The 15,889-nt window shown below is 38.4% G+C and overlaps 2 protein-coding genes across 3 annotated transcripts in view; both read right to left on the minus strand.

The window, feature by feature from the left end:
• Positions 1-3,278: 3,278 nt before the first annotated feature.
• On the minus strand, positions 3,279-11,392 carry EPGN (epithelial mitogen). Of its 2 annotated transcripts, XM_060147222.1 has the most exons (6): positions 11,165-11,392; positions 10,518-10,607; positions 7,250-7,370; positions 6,367-6,518; positions 6,048-6,244; positions 3,279-4,501 (listed from the first exon to the last, which is right to left on the minus strand). In XM_060147222.1, exons 1-6 carry the CDS (start codon positions 11,205-11,207, stop codon positions 4,436-4,438), a joined length of 669 nt encoding a protein of 222 aa, XP_060003205.1. In that variant the 5' UTR covers positions 11,208-11,392; the 3' UTR covers positions 3,279-4,435. The 2 variants fall into 2 exon arrangements, with proteins under 2 accessions (XP_060003205.1, XP_060003206.1); XM_060147223.1 differs by lacking the exon at positions 6,048-6,244 and having other exon boundaries at positions 6,366-6,518.
• A 2,036-nt stretch (positions 11,393-13,428) lies between these two features.
• MTHFD2L (methylenetetrahydrofolate dehydrogenase (NADP+ dependent) 2 like) overlaps positions 13,429-15,889 on the minus strand; it is a 147,701-nt gene continuing 145,240 nt past the window's right edge. The window contains exon 9 of the transcript XR_009540296.1: positions 13,429-13,468. The gene's annotated coding sequence lies outside the window, so the exon portion shown is untranslated. The remainder of the gene's footprint in view (positions 13,469-15,889) is intronic.

Here is a 15,889-nt window from a genome sequence, read left to right on the forward strand (position 1 = left end):
TCATCAAGAAACCAACCCCCAACACTAGTATTTCTCATAAAATATTGGGAAGCATTATCATCTAGGGTTTAGATGAGGGACTTTGGCATTAGATCTATCTGGTTCATGTCTAGGCTCTGCCACTTAAAGGCTATGTGACCTTGAAAAAGTGAATTGCCTTCTCTAAGCCTCAATTACATATAGGTGTGGATTAATTAAAACAAAGCTAGGGCTTCCCTGGTGGCGCAGTGGTTGGGAGTCCGCCTGCCGATGCAGGGGACGCGGGTTCGTGCCCCGGTCCGGGAGGATCCCACATGACGCGGAGCGGCTGGGCCCGTGAGCCATGGCCGCTGGGCCTGCGCGTCTGGAGTCTGTGCTCCGCGGTGGGAGAGGCCACAACGGTGAGAGGCCAGCGTACCGCAAAAAAAAAAAAAAACCAAAGCTAACAATGCTTTTCAAATATTATAAGTGTTTATAAATGATAGCCATATTACACTATTACTTTAACTTGCTTTGTGAAGGGACTTAATATTGAATCAATATTTTTGTGCAATTAAAAAAATCTGTATATGCCATTTTTTTCCAGAAAGATGGGAAGCCTAATTAACACTCAATCTTAACACTGCTAGTTTGATACCTGCTTGCTTATGGTCTTAACGGAATTTCAATCTAAATGACTTCTGCTCCAATATTATCTGAGACATAAAAATTACCAAGAAAGGCCATGAAGTATAGAGATAAGACCCGATTAAACAACTGAAGTCTTCTTGTTACCATATCATCACATTCCTAATCTTTAGGAGATGCTTCTCTGGAAGCTGTGGGTGTTGTCCACAATCTATAACAGCCCTCGTGTTTAGTTTTGGCAGAGGAGTGAAATGTCCAGATGGGACACATTTATTCATGTGGGTATTCTCAAGGAGTCTAGCCTTTGAATTCTTAGGATATTGACTACTTAGGCCCTTGCACTCTGAGTTGTGCATTCATTGAACATCTCACAGAAATTTGGAGCTGAAGTTGGAAGATATGCTTCTGAATATGCTACTGACTAGAGCTGTGCCAAAAGGTTGGACAGAAATGTGGACTCATGCAGATTAGCAGCACCAGGCTCACAAATTAAATTTCAACACTTCCAGCTCATCTTGGCAACTGCTAATATCCTGATGTCATGCAATCATGATGTAAGCCAGAAAGAGTGGTATTTTGCAACAGAGAGATTCTGGTAACCCTTCCCATGAGTATGAGTTGTAGGATATCAATATTTATATCATACCATAGAATGTGTTACAGTTTGTAAGACAGAGAAGTTAAATTGTTTACTCATGTCCTCTGTGGCAAATCATCCTATGTTCAACATCAAAAGGTTAAATTAGTCAGACTTTTTTTTTCAATTACGTGTAATGAATAGAAATCTTCTTGACATCATCAAAATAGATGTTTCATAATTAAGGGTTGTACTGTGCCAGGAAACACTAAAAGATGGAATGTGTTATGATTTCATCTACTTTCCAACATTATAAAAACATAATTATACAAAAAAGTAATTTGGAGAAAGAAGATACAATAACAAGCAGTTATAATTCCCTTTTTGTAAATTTACTCACTCAAGCACGACTGAAGTTATAGTGTTTGCTCCCACAGCCATTATGCTCCAAAAGGCTAACTAATGACTCACTCATGAATATCGATGACCTAAGAATGTGTTCTCAAGAACTGAAGGGCAGAAACAGGAAGGAGACAAAATGGGAAATAAAAGAAATTGATGAACCCCTTGGCCCGTTTGATTTAGTCAAAGATGCCAGAAACATGTTCTCATTTCTTTCCTAAATGACCTACCTCACCTAATAGCTGAAAATGTAGTTCTGATGCCAGGGCTTCACTGGTAGGCTTTTTTCAGGGTCTTATTGCATATAGGAAAAATTAGAAAATGAAAAATTTGCAGAACATCTTATACTTATGCATTTTCCTACTTAAGGCCTGCTTACATGTGTAAATATTACCATAGGAATGCCAGGGATTCCTTCCTGGAAAAATGAACTCTAGGAGTTTATCACAAGATTGTTTTGTATGACGGACCATAAACAGATAGCTTCTCGTTAGCTACACTGTAAATTTCCGTATACTTAGGGACTTCCCTGGTGGCGCAGTGGTTAAGAATTCACCTGCCAATGCAGGGGACACCAGTTCGAGCCCTGGCCCAGGAAGATCCCACATGCCGTGGATCAACTAAGCCCCTGAGCCACAAGTACTGAGCCTGCAGTCTAGAGCCCACGAGCCACAACTACTGAGCCCATGTGCCACAACTACTGAAGCCTGCACGCCTAGAGCCTGTGCTCTGCAACAAGAGAAGCCACTGCAATGAGAAGCCCGTGCACCTCAATGAAGAGTAGCCCCTGCTCGCTGCAACTGGAGAAAGCCTGTGGGCAGCAACGAAGACCCAACACAGCCAAAAATAAATAAATAAATTTATAAAAATAAATAAATAAATAAATTTCCATATATGTGGTCTCACTGGGTGGATTTTATAATGTTAATGTATACTCTTCCACAGGTGAAAAAAATTGAATTTCTATTGGTTTTATGTTTTGGTTTGGCATTCTGGGAATTTTAATTTGTTGATTAATATCAATTCAATTATGTTTACATTTTAGAAATATTTATAGACAGCAAATGTTATAACTTTTTAGGTTATCACCTCCCCAGACTCTACCCTTACTTCCTCTTCTTTTCATCGGGAGGCAGTCCTTAATTAAGCTTTAGTGTTTCTTCTTGGACTCTACCCAGCTTTTTAACACCTTTTTGAAATGCTCAGGAAAAGCCCAGCTTTCTAGGTGCGGTCACTGGAGTCACTGGGAGGAACCTTCATCTCCCCACTCCTTGGTATGATGTAACCTCTGCATACTTTGAGAGGTCATGCAGAAAGTGCTGACATGCAATTCATCTGCATTAAATTCCTTCTGAAGGAAAAACAAAGCAAGTGAAATGCCTTCTATTCAAAGGAAAGCAGAATATAGTTTTGTTTAGAAGTGAATGAAAAGTCACAACTTGATATAAGAGAAAGGCTTGCTACTAGGCTACCATTGTAAGAATATTCATGTTTGATCTTTTTTTAACCCATCTCATGATCAAAATTATTTTGCTTATCTACACCACAATAGAAAAAAAAGTCCATAGTCTTAGATTGAATCTAAAAGAAAAATGGTAGATATTATTATTTTTAATTTCATGTTTTACTTCCTTTAAAAACAAATTCTTAAATTATTATTTTACAAACCAAATAATAAAATATACACCTAAGATGATATCCAGTGGGGTGAGAGGTGAGATCAGGGACAGAGATGGAGTTGAGAGGTGGAAAATATTCTCTCTTCTGTCACAATCAAATTTTAGAGTTAGAAGGACATTGTACAAACTGATCAAAGCCCAAAGAAATTAAGGGACCTGAACAAGACTATTCGAATTAGGTGGAAGAAATATGATTAGAGAGGAAGGACCCTAATTCTCAAATTGTTATTTCTACCAATATTCCGTTTTCTCTCCCTCTGTGCAAATCTTCTCTCCGGTACCCAGAAATGGTAAAGAAAATGTCCACCCGCTGTTGGCTGGTGAAAAATTCTTATGTCAAGTTCTTCAGTTTCTATTTCAGAGCCAATTGTAGAATTTTATTTGTTAGTAGAATTTTAGAATTTCAGTCCAAATAGATAATCGCCAGGTAATTCCACTAACAATAGGAGAAAGTGATGAACATAAGCATTCGGGGACCAGTGAGTCCAACACAAAATTTTATAATCCATGCAGAAACAAAACCTTTTTGCCTCCTCAGGGCTCAATATCCAGGTAGCTTTCAGTCATCAGAAACTCTTTAGCTTATTCCATATTTCACAGTGTTGTCACAAGTTGGGTATCATTATGTTTGCCTTGGACATTCCGTTTCTTTTCTGTAGCTTAGACTTTAATCATAAGTTTGGTTCACTGGAGGTGCCATAATACGAATGTCATCTGAATAGCTGACATCGCATTCTTTTAGACACCATGAAAGCATCATGTTTGGGATTTGGTCCGTAGAGCAGTGGTCCAGAATCCTGGTAGCAAGCATAGTGAAGGATCCAAGCTTGGCATTGCTTTGGCTGGCTGCAAGGTTGATAATTATTCCCATGAAATTTCACATCTGACGTAGTCAGAAGCACAAAACTCAGTCTCTCTGCAGTGAGAACAATAATCACACAACAGCAACAAACCCAGAGTAGGACTGTGAACTTGACCTCTGTCACTGTACCTTGTTCCCTTGGCTCCCGTGGCACTTTAAAAATGGCAAAGCCAAAGGACCAATGTTGAAATTTATTCTCTTGTTTCATCGTGATCCCAACTTTCTAGTCAGCTTAGGAAGTTTTGTTGTTTCACTTGAAAATTTCAGTTTTGGGCCCACTGATTTTCACCAATGACTCATGAAAATTTCTTACAAAGGCCTCATAGTGGTCTTCCTCCGGAACAGACATTGTAAGGTGATTTCAGTTTTAGACACCTGAAACAGAGTATTGGTTTTCATATGAATTTGCTGTTTGTATAGCTTATTGAGGATTATATAAATGCTCTGGTGTAGCAATTGCTCTTGGTATCCCACCCATATCCTCTTTACCCACTGGTATACCCATCCCCCAGCAGTTGTGGGTGTTAGTTAATAAGGCTCACAGTACCATCCTTCTCTAGAAGATTGTCCTCAGCCAAGAGAGGACTTTGCCTGAAGATTCCTAGGAGATTCCAAGCCCCTGTCAGGAGCACTCTGACACCCATGCCTGATGATGCTGGGTACTACAACCAAGATCCCTCACCTTCTTGGGATGGGTCAGCGATGCCAGTCATGTTCTAGGTCTCCCTTTGGAATCAGGCTGAGGATAGACTTCAGCTAAACTACATCTTTGCTTACCTTCTTCCTCTGTTCTAGCTTTCCTACTTCATTACAGATTTCACCTTTGAGCATTCCCTTGACCAGTCATCACTCAGTCAGGAGTCTCTATCTTAGGTTCAGCTTTTAGGGAACCTGATCCCAGACAGCTATCTTGTTAATATTAAAAGGTCTTACTTCCTTTTTTATTTTCTTTCTTGGTCTCTTAGGCAACTGATATAACAGATTTTATATCAATTGATCCACAATTGATATTAACAGATTTTATTCTAAGATGCAATTTTTTTGTTGTTGTTGTTTTTTGTTTTTGCGGTACGCAGGCCTCACTGCTGTGGCCTTTCCCGTTGCGGAGCACAGATTCCGGACACGCAGGCTCAGCGGCCATGGCGCACAGGCTTAGTTGCTCCGCGGCGTGTGGGATCTTCCCGGACCGGGGCACGAACCCGTGTCCCCTGCATCGGCAGGCGGACTCTCAACCACTGCGCCACCAGGGAAGCCCTCTAAGATGCAATTATTAAGCAATTTTTTTTTAATGTTGTATAATAATTTTTGGTCATTTTAAAAATGACAACTTAGTTAATGGAGTACAGCAAGGGAAATGTATTTATACCTTTTCTTTAATGTATATCACATTATTTCTTGACTTTTCCCTATACATGGATTGAAGGAAAAATTGCCAGTGTGGAAAAGCCAGAAATAATGATTAATAATTAGTGCATGAGTAATTTATACTTAGTGGATCAAATTTAGCTTGTTTAGCTTTTAACAGTAGACAGTATCTCCTGAATATACCCTCAACTAATGTCTGGGAAGAAAATGGCCCACATTTATCACACATTTTCATTCATTTAACACTCATGTTTTGATTTGTCCATTCAACAAATAATTACTGAGTGTCTATGGTGTGCCAGACATGGTATTCGACACTTCATATAATTGTGCACAAAACACATTAATCTTTACCCTTGTGGGCCGACTGTCCTACACATTTATAACTTTGATGTAGGCAGACAGAGTTGGGGATGAAGGGAAACTGTAAATTGGAACTATCCTATTGCAACTGTGGGTAAATTTTTACCTCTTGTCTGGGTTTATGAGAAAAGGCATCAAAACAGATATGCAGAAACTTGCCAGATTTACAGCCATATTTTCACTAAAAAATTACATATGTCGGGCTTCCCTGGTGGCGCAGTGGTTGGGGGTCCGCCTGCCGATGCAGGGGACGCGGGTTCGTGCCCCGGTCCGGGAGGATCCCACATGCCGCGGAGCGGCTGGGCCCGTGGGCCATGGCCGCTGAGCCTGCGCGTCCGGAGCCTGTTGCTCCGCGATGGGAGAGGCCACGGCGGTGAGAGGCCCACGTACCGCAAAAAAAAAAAAAAAAAAAAATTACATATGTCAGTGCCTGGTACATTGTAGGGGCTCAGTGAATATTTCTCAAATGAATGAGTATCTAGTGACTTCATAATTTGTATTTTTTTCATACCTCTTTTTTATGTAGCAGTAAAAAATAACAAGAAAACCACTTAATAATAATCCAACGCCAATCCCAATTGCAATGTATTTTTCATAAGGATCCACAGCATATGAAGTTAAGGTCAAGTGCTCACACCTTTCTCCAGTATAACCAGCAAAACACCTTTAAAAAAAGAAAAGAATGTATAATTTTAAAACTCATGATAGAAACACAAGTGACAAATTTCGAAGAATGAAAAAATTTAATAAAAAGTGATTTTAATTAAAGAGGCCAATACCAAATGAAAGCCAATCTATTAAATGTATTGAAGAAGCCATGTATTTTACAATAATCATTTGATTAAGACCCCATATTAATGCAACTTCCCTCATTGGTAGGAGGGAAAGGTAGGACCCTTGCATGAGCTGATCTAGAAAATTGTTAACCTACTCCTTCATAGGAGGATGCTGAGCCAATCAACGATCATAAAAATGGTATCTCAGTTGATCTAGAACTTTATATTCCTGAAGTGTTTTTGCCATAGTCTGTTTCATTTTATCCTATAATCTATCCATAAAAACTTGGAAACTTCTTAGCATGTTGTTAAAAGTTGATTTGGATTCAGTAGTTTTGAGGTACGGTGTGAGCTTCTTCATTTTCAACAAGCTCCCAGGTTATACAGATGCTGCTAATCTAGGAACCATATTTTTGAGTAATGAAAACTAGGTAGGTTAGAAAAAGACCCCTTAGATATTCAAATACAAAGAGAATTGGTGAATCACGTTCAGATCATGTACCTTTTTTACTAGATAAGATGGAGGCGTGGGGAAATGTACTATGTGAAACACCATGTGAAACGAGGCATACCTTCTCCTTCTCCCATCTCTAGGGCTTGGGAAGTTCTTTGCAATTACCTGCAGATGGCTTTCTCCAGCTCATCGTGGAATGCACAAACACCATTGATGCAGTAACTATGGTGGTCTTCCAGGCAAGGATGTGAGACCCTCAACGCTATGGGTCCTTCTGTGTAGCCAGCTAGAAAAAGGAGATACAGTATTAACAGATGAGGTGGGTCACACTTCCACAGTAGATTTGTAACACATATACAGAAAGGCCTTTAATTTTAGGAATATTCTTTGAGTGCTCTGTCATTTGAACTATTGATTGATTCCTTTGACAGGTTATATTTACAAAGGTTGGGTTAATATCATCTAAGACATATTAATGAATTAGGGGCTGGAGGTAGATTGATGATCATTCCATTCTTTGGAAACTATGTAATAAGATATAGATACAAGTTTGCCAAAAGGTGGCAGCATTGATTCTAGTCTTAGCATGCTGTCCTGGGCAAGGCTTCCTAAATATATGCCTGGATACAAATATATGCCTGGAAACAAATGAAATAATACAATTTTTTTCATTCTCCCCTTTACACCTGAGAAGTAAGCACTTAGGAAGATTTGGATTTATGGTTGGGAGATAATGAACTTGATTTCTTTTCATTCCCCAGAGAAGAGTGAGATGAGAATCCCCCCTTCTTCTTATGCAGACTACCTTAAGTAGCTAATGGAAAAGGGATTGTTTTCCCTGATTTCAGAAGAGGTATTGTTATGACGTATACATGAAGCCAGAAACAACTTATGGCTCAGGCTTAACATAGCTAAGACAATAACTTCAGATGTTAATTAGAAAATTTACTCAGTTAAGAGGCATTATGAGATTGTGGGAAAAGCCATGGAGTTGGAATTAGAAAACCTGGGTTTTGATTTCTAGCTTTAACACTATGCAAATGACCACACTTGGCGAAACCTTTGTGGTCAAGTGTCCAGAAGCCTCTTTATGGGAAACTTCCCTTTGGGAAGCTGTACTGTGGCAAAATACTTAGATTTCAGGCTGCTTATCCTTCATTCCTTGATGCACTAAAGACATATACCTATACTATCCTTGAGGTTTATGCAGTGGGAATGACAAGACAGCATAAATGAGTCCTTTTTAGTATACTTTAATTACTGATTCTTAAATTCTTCTCAAGAAGAATTAGTGGCATTTTATTTTTGTCACTGTTATGAATAAACATATCTCCTCAACCTTAGTTATCATATTATATTCACCTTGCTAAGTAGATTAAGAGAATCATACTTATTTGTTTTCAGGAGAAAAAGATCTAAAAAGGCATACTTATTTATATTGAAAATACTAAATCTTTAGGTACTAAGTCACCAACAACATACTGTTATATAACTTCATTTTGGTTGAGAACACACATTACCTTAAAATTCATATTCATTTTGTTAACTGTGGTATGGTAAATCTAATTTCTCATCTTGATAATTAATTCTAAGGGAGTGGGAATTTCTCATTATAAACTGTGGTAGATTCTTCCTACTTCAAGATTAAATAAGTTCAATTAACCAAGCCTGAAGCAGGACTTACTAGAAAATGTGAGAATTGAAAGAAGACATTTCCAAAGAAAGAATATACTAGAGACTCATCTTTCCTCTAAGGAGAAGAATATTAGTTATAACTTCATGAAACTTTCCTGAGATACTGGATTCAGATTTTTAAGTTAAATGAAAAGCAGGGAACTAAAATTCACCCATCAAGAAAGCAAAGAAAAAACTACTGAAGTGATATATTCAATCCCTTTTGTCCATAATTATTACCTGTAACTTGGAGAATTTGACTTGCAGTTCACTATTAGGGAAGAGAAAAGGTGGTGATGGACACACTGTTATGTCACTGAGAGGAAACTGTACTTCTTTAATTCTCTACAGTATTATCTCTCAACAAAGATGTTTCCTCTTTGTTTAAAGGCTCAAGACATGAAGAATTTGGCTAAAAGTTATTCTAAAAGCCTCACTAATTTTATTTTGCAAATTGATATATATGCAAAAACTCAAATGAGCAAAATATTTTAAGCAAATTTTTTTTTTTTTTTTTTTTTTTTTTTGTGGTACGCGGGCCTCTCACTGTTGTGGCCTCTCCCGTTGCGGAGCACAGGCTCCGGACGCGCAGGCTCAGCGGCCATGGCTCACGGGCCCAGCCGCTCCGCGGCATGTGGGATCTTCCCGGACCGAGGCACGAACCACCAATAATTTTAAATTAAAAAAAATTTGCTTAGGGCTTCCCTGGTGGCGCAGTGGTTGACAGTGCACCTGCCGATGCAGGGGACACGGGTTCGTGCCCCGGTCCGGGAAGACCCCACATGCCGCGGAGCGGCTGGGCCCGTGAGCCATGGCCGCTGAGCCTGCGCGTCCGGAGCCTGTGCTCCGCAACGGGAGAGGCCACAACAGTGAGAGGCCCGCGTACCACAAAAAAAAAAAAAAAAAAATTATTGGTGAAATGAAGAATACTTAAATATTACTACCTTTCATATTCAGAAACAAAATATTTAACTTGATCTTCTTTTACTTGCGTGGCTCTGAGAGCAAGATATGGTGTTTCTTTGGTCCTAAGTCACAAAGCTCATCTTCACATCAGGGGGTGGTATGTGATTTGTGTGAGAATCACAACCACCTGATACACAGGTCTTGGCAGGTAAGTTTCCCAAGGTCACCTCTGAGAGTTCAAAGAGTTTGGGAAAACGCTGCTGCTCAAAAGTGGCCAGAAGCTATTTTAATAACAATAATAAAATATATCATCACCATCAACAACAAAAATTGGATACAAGTGGTTGGGAGGTATAGCATATACTAAAGCAACAACAAAAGCTCCCAATGACAAGAAGAAAGATCTTTCCAAAGATGAGGGAAAGTGGATTAAGGCTTCATCTGGTAGCCATAATTTATTTGGCTGCAAAGCTCACAATCACAGATCAAACTATAACGTCACTCATCAAGAATGCCAAAATAGGGACAAACTGCCTCTGGAAGCACATGGGTTATTGGGAATCCAGCAGGAATCAAGCAGAAAGGGTGGCATGTTTCACATCCAGAACAGTAACTGAAAACAACGTTTTCTCATCTGCTTCACTTCCTCCTTTTAAAAAGAGAATTCTTTGCTGACACATTTACCCGTCACTTCCATTTAACAACATCCTGATAAAAGATCGTCTAATGATAAAATATATATTTAAAAATTTCCAGTGTTGCTTTTATCACAATCCAAATTTCTCTCAAACATTAAAAAAAAGTCACTTAAAAAAAAAAAGTCACTTGAAATACAAAAGTGTGAAGAAAATACCTTCTGTTTTGTTAATGGTCCAGTCACTTTGCTGGGTTGTGATTGGGGGTGTTACAGTCCTGGCTGCCTCTTCAGTCAATGCTGTCACAGCTGTGTGAAGGGGGGGGAGGGAAGGCATCTTTAGCAGGTGAGCCTCCTTCTACATACCAGCAACAGATCAAAAGTTATTCTATCTAGTCCCACATCTGTTCTATTTTTAATTCATTTACATTTGAAATCCATAACCTGACAAGGGCAGTTTCTTGATAGTTTCTCATGCATATCAATTCCACTCACTACAATATAGTTAGAGAAAGTAGAAACACATTAATTATTAAGAGGAAATAAATTTTATAAACTCATAAGATAAATTTTATTACATTTTATAAACTCATTCAATCACAAGGACACTATCAATCATATGTATCAACTACTCTTCAATTGTATAGAACAAACAATATAAAGATCTCAGAAAAGGAGGTGTCAAAATATGTTAAAAGAGGAACATACATTACATAAGAAACTAAATTAATTCACAAATTCCTTGCTTGGATCTTTGTCATGAAGAACAACTGCTAAAAGCCAACTCCTCACTAATTCAGATAAAACAAATCCTATTCACATTTTACAATGACACAAAATTAACACAGCAAAAAGAAATGACCTACCATTGAATAAGATATAGACTGATATTGAAACTCCGAAAGCCATTTCCTGCACTTGTTAACAGTATCTTGCTGTTATCCTCCTAGAATGACGGGTGGAAGGCTTTTATTGAGCTCTCTCGGAGGCTTTCTTGCATTTATATTTCATGAAGCGTCATCTGGCAGTTCTTACCAATCAAAAAAATATGTCTTTCTGGCAGCAGCTTGAAGCCTTGAGGCATTCGTGTACTCGTTTAGGATACCTGTGTTATCTAGCACTGTGATCAAATTTTCTTTTGAAACACTGGTTTCCTGTTACCTGTGGGCATAATCGCGTCTGTAAACATACTGAAAACAACAAAAAAGAATCTGAATTCAGGAAAAGCCCCCTTGGTGTGAACAGAATTATCCCAGCTCCAAAGTCGATAGTGACCTATAAATGATTCCAAGAAAGGGGAGTTTTGATATTTCCAAAGTCGGAAACATCTTAACCTGTTCGTAAAAGAAATATCCCTGAAGCTGCAGTCAGTTACACTACTTTTCAGTACAGATTGGGTTCCACTGCAAATCAAGATATTTTGTAATTTATGGGCAGGAGAGAACAATTAAATGTGTGTAAAAATAAAGGTTTAATATTCCATTTTGGTTTTTGCTACTTAGTTTTACTATTTCAATTTCTGTAAAAATAATTGTTTTTAAGAGCATAAGATTTACATTTATGTCATTCTGCCATTTATTATTTTTCTGAGTAAATGGAATAGGCTACCGAGTTCTAGGAACTACAGTTCTTAAGTATATGCCCTAATGATTAGGCTCTAGAGAGAACCAGTAAAGCACTAAAATAATGATGATGATAATGATAATAATAATAGTAATAATAATAATAATGTCATCTCCATTAAGATAAAATTAAAATATTTATGTTTGGCACATCTAATGAATAGAAAGCTTTTAGTTTAATACAACATTCAAATTTTTCTTACTATTAATCTACTTATGATTATTAAAGTACCACTTTTAAGGCCAAAATATGTAATTATTGCTATTACTTTTTGTGACTATAGGAACTTCCATAAATTTTTCACTTGCCCCAAGTTATTACAAGTAATTTATAAATATGTTTTGCTGAAGTATTGCAACTTTCGACCAGTAATTTCAATTGCTAATATTTTCTGTACCTTAAAAACCTGTTTAAGTCAAGATAGGTTGTCATTTGCATCATGTCCACCCAGAAAATTCAGTTTACCGGAAAGGATCCCTTTCACTATTCAAATATGAAGTTGGCTTTAGAAATCACACAAGAATGAGCTTGTTGAACTCATTATACCTTGGGCAATCACTTGCCACAGAGTCATCCTTTTAAAGTTAAAAGACTATCCTTGGCTTCCTTTAAATGTGCCTACAGTTCATATTCCTACTTTCGTAGAGTTTTAAACAACTATTTATTATTAAGACAAGTTCTGGATACTGTTTTTCCCAAGCAAATCATATTTGAATTATAAGTCAAATAATCATCTCTGTATCACTGGTAAGAATTTAAGGAAAAATCATTTACAAAGGATTAGATAAACCACAGCCAACTGCAGTTCCAGGAGGAAGATGCTAGGTCTAATGTTAAATATGTTTATTTCTAAGACTGGGACATAGTACCACAACCATCTTTATAGTGACTGTTAACTGGCACTTGACAGTGCTTTGCATTTTGCGGAAGGTTTTCATACATATCTCAATTCTGTCTTCAGTAATCCCGGCCCCAACAAATCCAGTGCCTAATATATAGTGTAGAGTATACTCAATCAATCTGTCTTGAGTGAATAAAGAAATAAACAACAGGCCTTATTTTTATTTCCATATGACAAATAAAGAATGAAGACTCAAAAGAATTAAGTGACTTGCCAGAGGACACACCCTAGAGTCAGGACTTGAGCCCATGTTCAGATTCCAGATCATACGCCCTCTCCAGTTCCCCAGCTGTGTCCTCTGGTAGGAGTCAGTATACTGACCTTAGAGAAATTCAGATTATCTCCTAAGATCAAGATTTTAGTAAATTACCTTACCATAAGAATCTAAACAAATGAATTATGGCTTTTACACATGTTTGGGCTGAAAGAAGTAGACCACTGTCTCTCTAGATGTTTCTCCACTCTGGTGAATTAAGCCATATAATATAGAAACTCACCTACCACTTGAGCTTAAGAAAATAGCTCCAAGTCATCCCATATGCTTCTTTTCCTCTGGGACTCATGATGGATCCCACTTACACTCTATATAGGAAAACCTCCTATCTTCACATCTTCAATCCTCTCATCAGGGAGTCCTTCCGCAATCCTGAAGAATGGGAGAGGTGGGTACTGTAACATGGCCTCACGGATACTCGTATTCATTCTTGATACATGTTAGAGTCAAAAAGAAGGCTAAGAGCTGCAGCACCCCACTATCATTTTTCCCTCCGACCATTTTTCATCTTTTTAATTTATTCATCTCTCTATAGTTATAAGCATCTCTGGAAGTGTCTTCTCTTCCCTTCCCTTGCTGTTAAGTTTATTTTTTTCCTTCCCTTCTCCTACTTTCCCTTTCTTTCCCCTCCTTTCCTTTCTTCATCTCTCCTCTCTTTTCCTTCCTTTTTTCTTTTCTTTTTTTTTTTTTACTTATTTATTTTATTTATTTATTTTATTTTTGGCTGCATTGGGTCTTTGTTGCTGTGCGCAGGCTTTCTCTAGTTGCAGCGAGCGGGGGCTACTCTTCCTTGTGGTGCGCAGGCTTCTCATTGTGGTGGCTTTTCTTGTTACAGAGCATGGGCTCTGGGGCGCATGGGCTTCAGTAGTTGTGGCACGTGGGCTTAGTAGTTGTGCCTCTCGGGCTCTAGAGTGCAGGCTCAGTAGTTGTGATGCACAGGGTTAGCTGCTCTGCAGCATGTGGGATCTTCCCGGATCAGGGCTTGAACCCGTGTCCCCTGCATCGGCAGGCGGATTCTTAACCACTGCGCCACCAGGGAAGCCCCCTTTTTCTTTCTTGCTCTTTCACTAATAGCCAAAATTTGTTGCTGGACATTGGCAGGAAATGGTCATCAGCCCATTGCTTATCTCTCTCTAAACTTATTCTGTAATTCTCATGAATTCAGTTGCCTTTCATCCATTCATAAACCATTTTATGCCTGTAACATGTAATGTTTGTAAGACAAATAGAAAAGTCCTGCATAGACTCTGACCTCAAAGAACTAGAGGGGGCTAAGGAAAGTACATACATAACTACAGTGCTGGGTAGAGACGGATGACTGCCATGAATGTGTACATAAATGTGTATAAGAGTTCAGGGGTGGGACTTGGTCAAACTCTCACAGCATTTCTCATGGATGAGTTTCATTTGAAGTGAATCTTAAATAGCAAGTAGAATTTAGACATACAGTGATAAGAGAAAGGATTCTAGGTGGCAGGGGAGGTGGGCACTGAGGGAAGGTAGAGTGATAGAATGAAAAGAGAGTGGGTTCCAGTTCACATCATCCTAACAGACCTTTCTTTGAATTCCAGTTCTACCTTTGCTATCCATTTGGCCTTTGCTGAGACTTTTTAATAACCTCAAGGGTTGATTTCCTCATATAGCAAATGTGGATCGTCAGTAACAACAATAACAAAAAAGTAGAGCATTTAGCACATGATAGGTGCTCAATTAAAGATAGCTGTTACTATCAAACAAGTGTAGAAAGATGCAGGGTGTATATAGTGGTCAATCAAGGTTAGGAATTTAGCGGTTAACACATGTTGATGCATCTTAAGTTTTCATCATTAGCCATGAATTATTCTCATACCAGACTGATACTATGTCAGGACTTTTATTTATGTATTATGCCATCATCACCTCAAACTCAACATGTCAAACTGAACATATTATCTCTTCTCCAAAATAAGCTCCTCTTTACAACTTCCTCATGATAATCAGTGATAACGTCTTCTAGGCTTTAACTACAACTCTCATCACTGACTAAATATCGTCTAAATTCTGATTTATCCAGGCTTTCTCTAATCTACTTCTGCTGTTTTCCAGCTGTATTTCCACCACTCTGCAACACACACTTTTCATTTCAGTCTGACTGTAGCCCTTGCTTTCATATATATATATATATATATATGCTAAGCTCATTCTCACCTCCATATCTTCATGTTATTGTTCAATCCTCATTAATTCTTCAGGGTCCTTTTTACAGATACGTGTAGAAGAGAACTTACTTCTCCAAACCTCCTCCACAAGACAATCATATGTCTTTTATAGACCCCAAATATGCATAAGTAAAGTCATGATAACAATGAACCGACTTTATTTCCTTTATGTGTTGACAAAGGCTCCCTTCTTGACCAAACTTTAGACTTCTCCTACTCCTTTTCTCAACTAGGCATCAACTTAGCCTGTTGAGCCCAGTTTTAGCAAAGAAATCTGCTTAGTTTCTGGAGAATCCCCCTGCCCTGCTCTTTGCACCCTTGTCCCTGCCATATCTGATCAAGTTCCCTATCTCCCACCCTTGATATCTGGCCTAACTGTAACAAGAATCCTGGTAAGCTAGTTTACAAGAATCCCTCTAGTCTTGTTATCTAATCAAGTTCCTCTCAGTAATTTTCCATCTACTGATCCCCTCACTCTCTTCATTGCCTATAAATCCATTGCTGTCTCAGCTATATTTAGAGTTTTCAATCTCTTCTATTGTGATAGTCTCGACCCCATTGCAATAGTCCTGAATAAAGTTGTCCTTATATTTTT

Source organism: Lagenorhynchus albirostris, chromosome 4 (assembly GCF_949774975.1).
Source record: "Lagenorhynchus albirostris chromosome 4, mLagAlb1.1, whole genome shotgun sequence".
NCBI lineage: Eukaryota > Metazoa > Chordata > Mammalia > Artiodactyla > Delphinidae > Lagenorhynchus > Lagenorhynchus albirostris.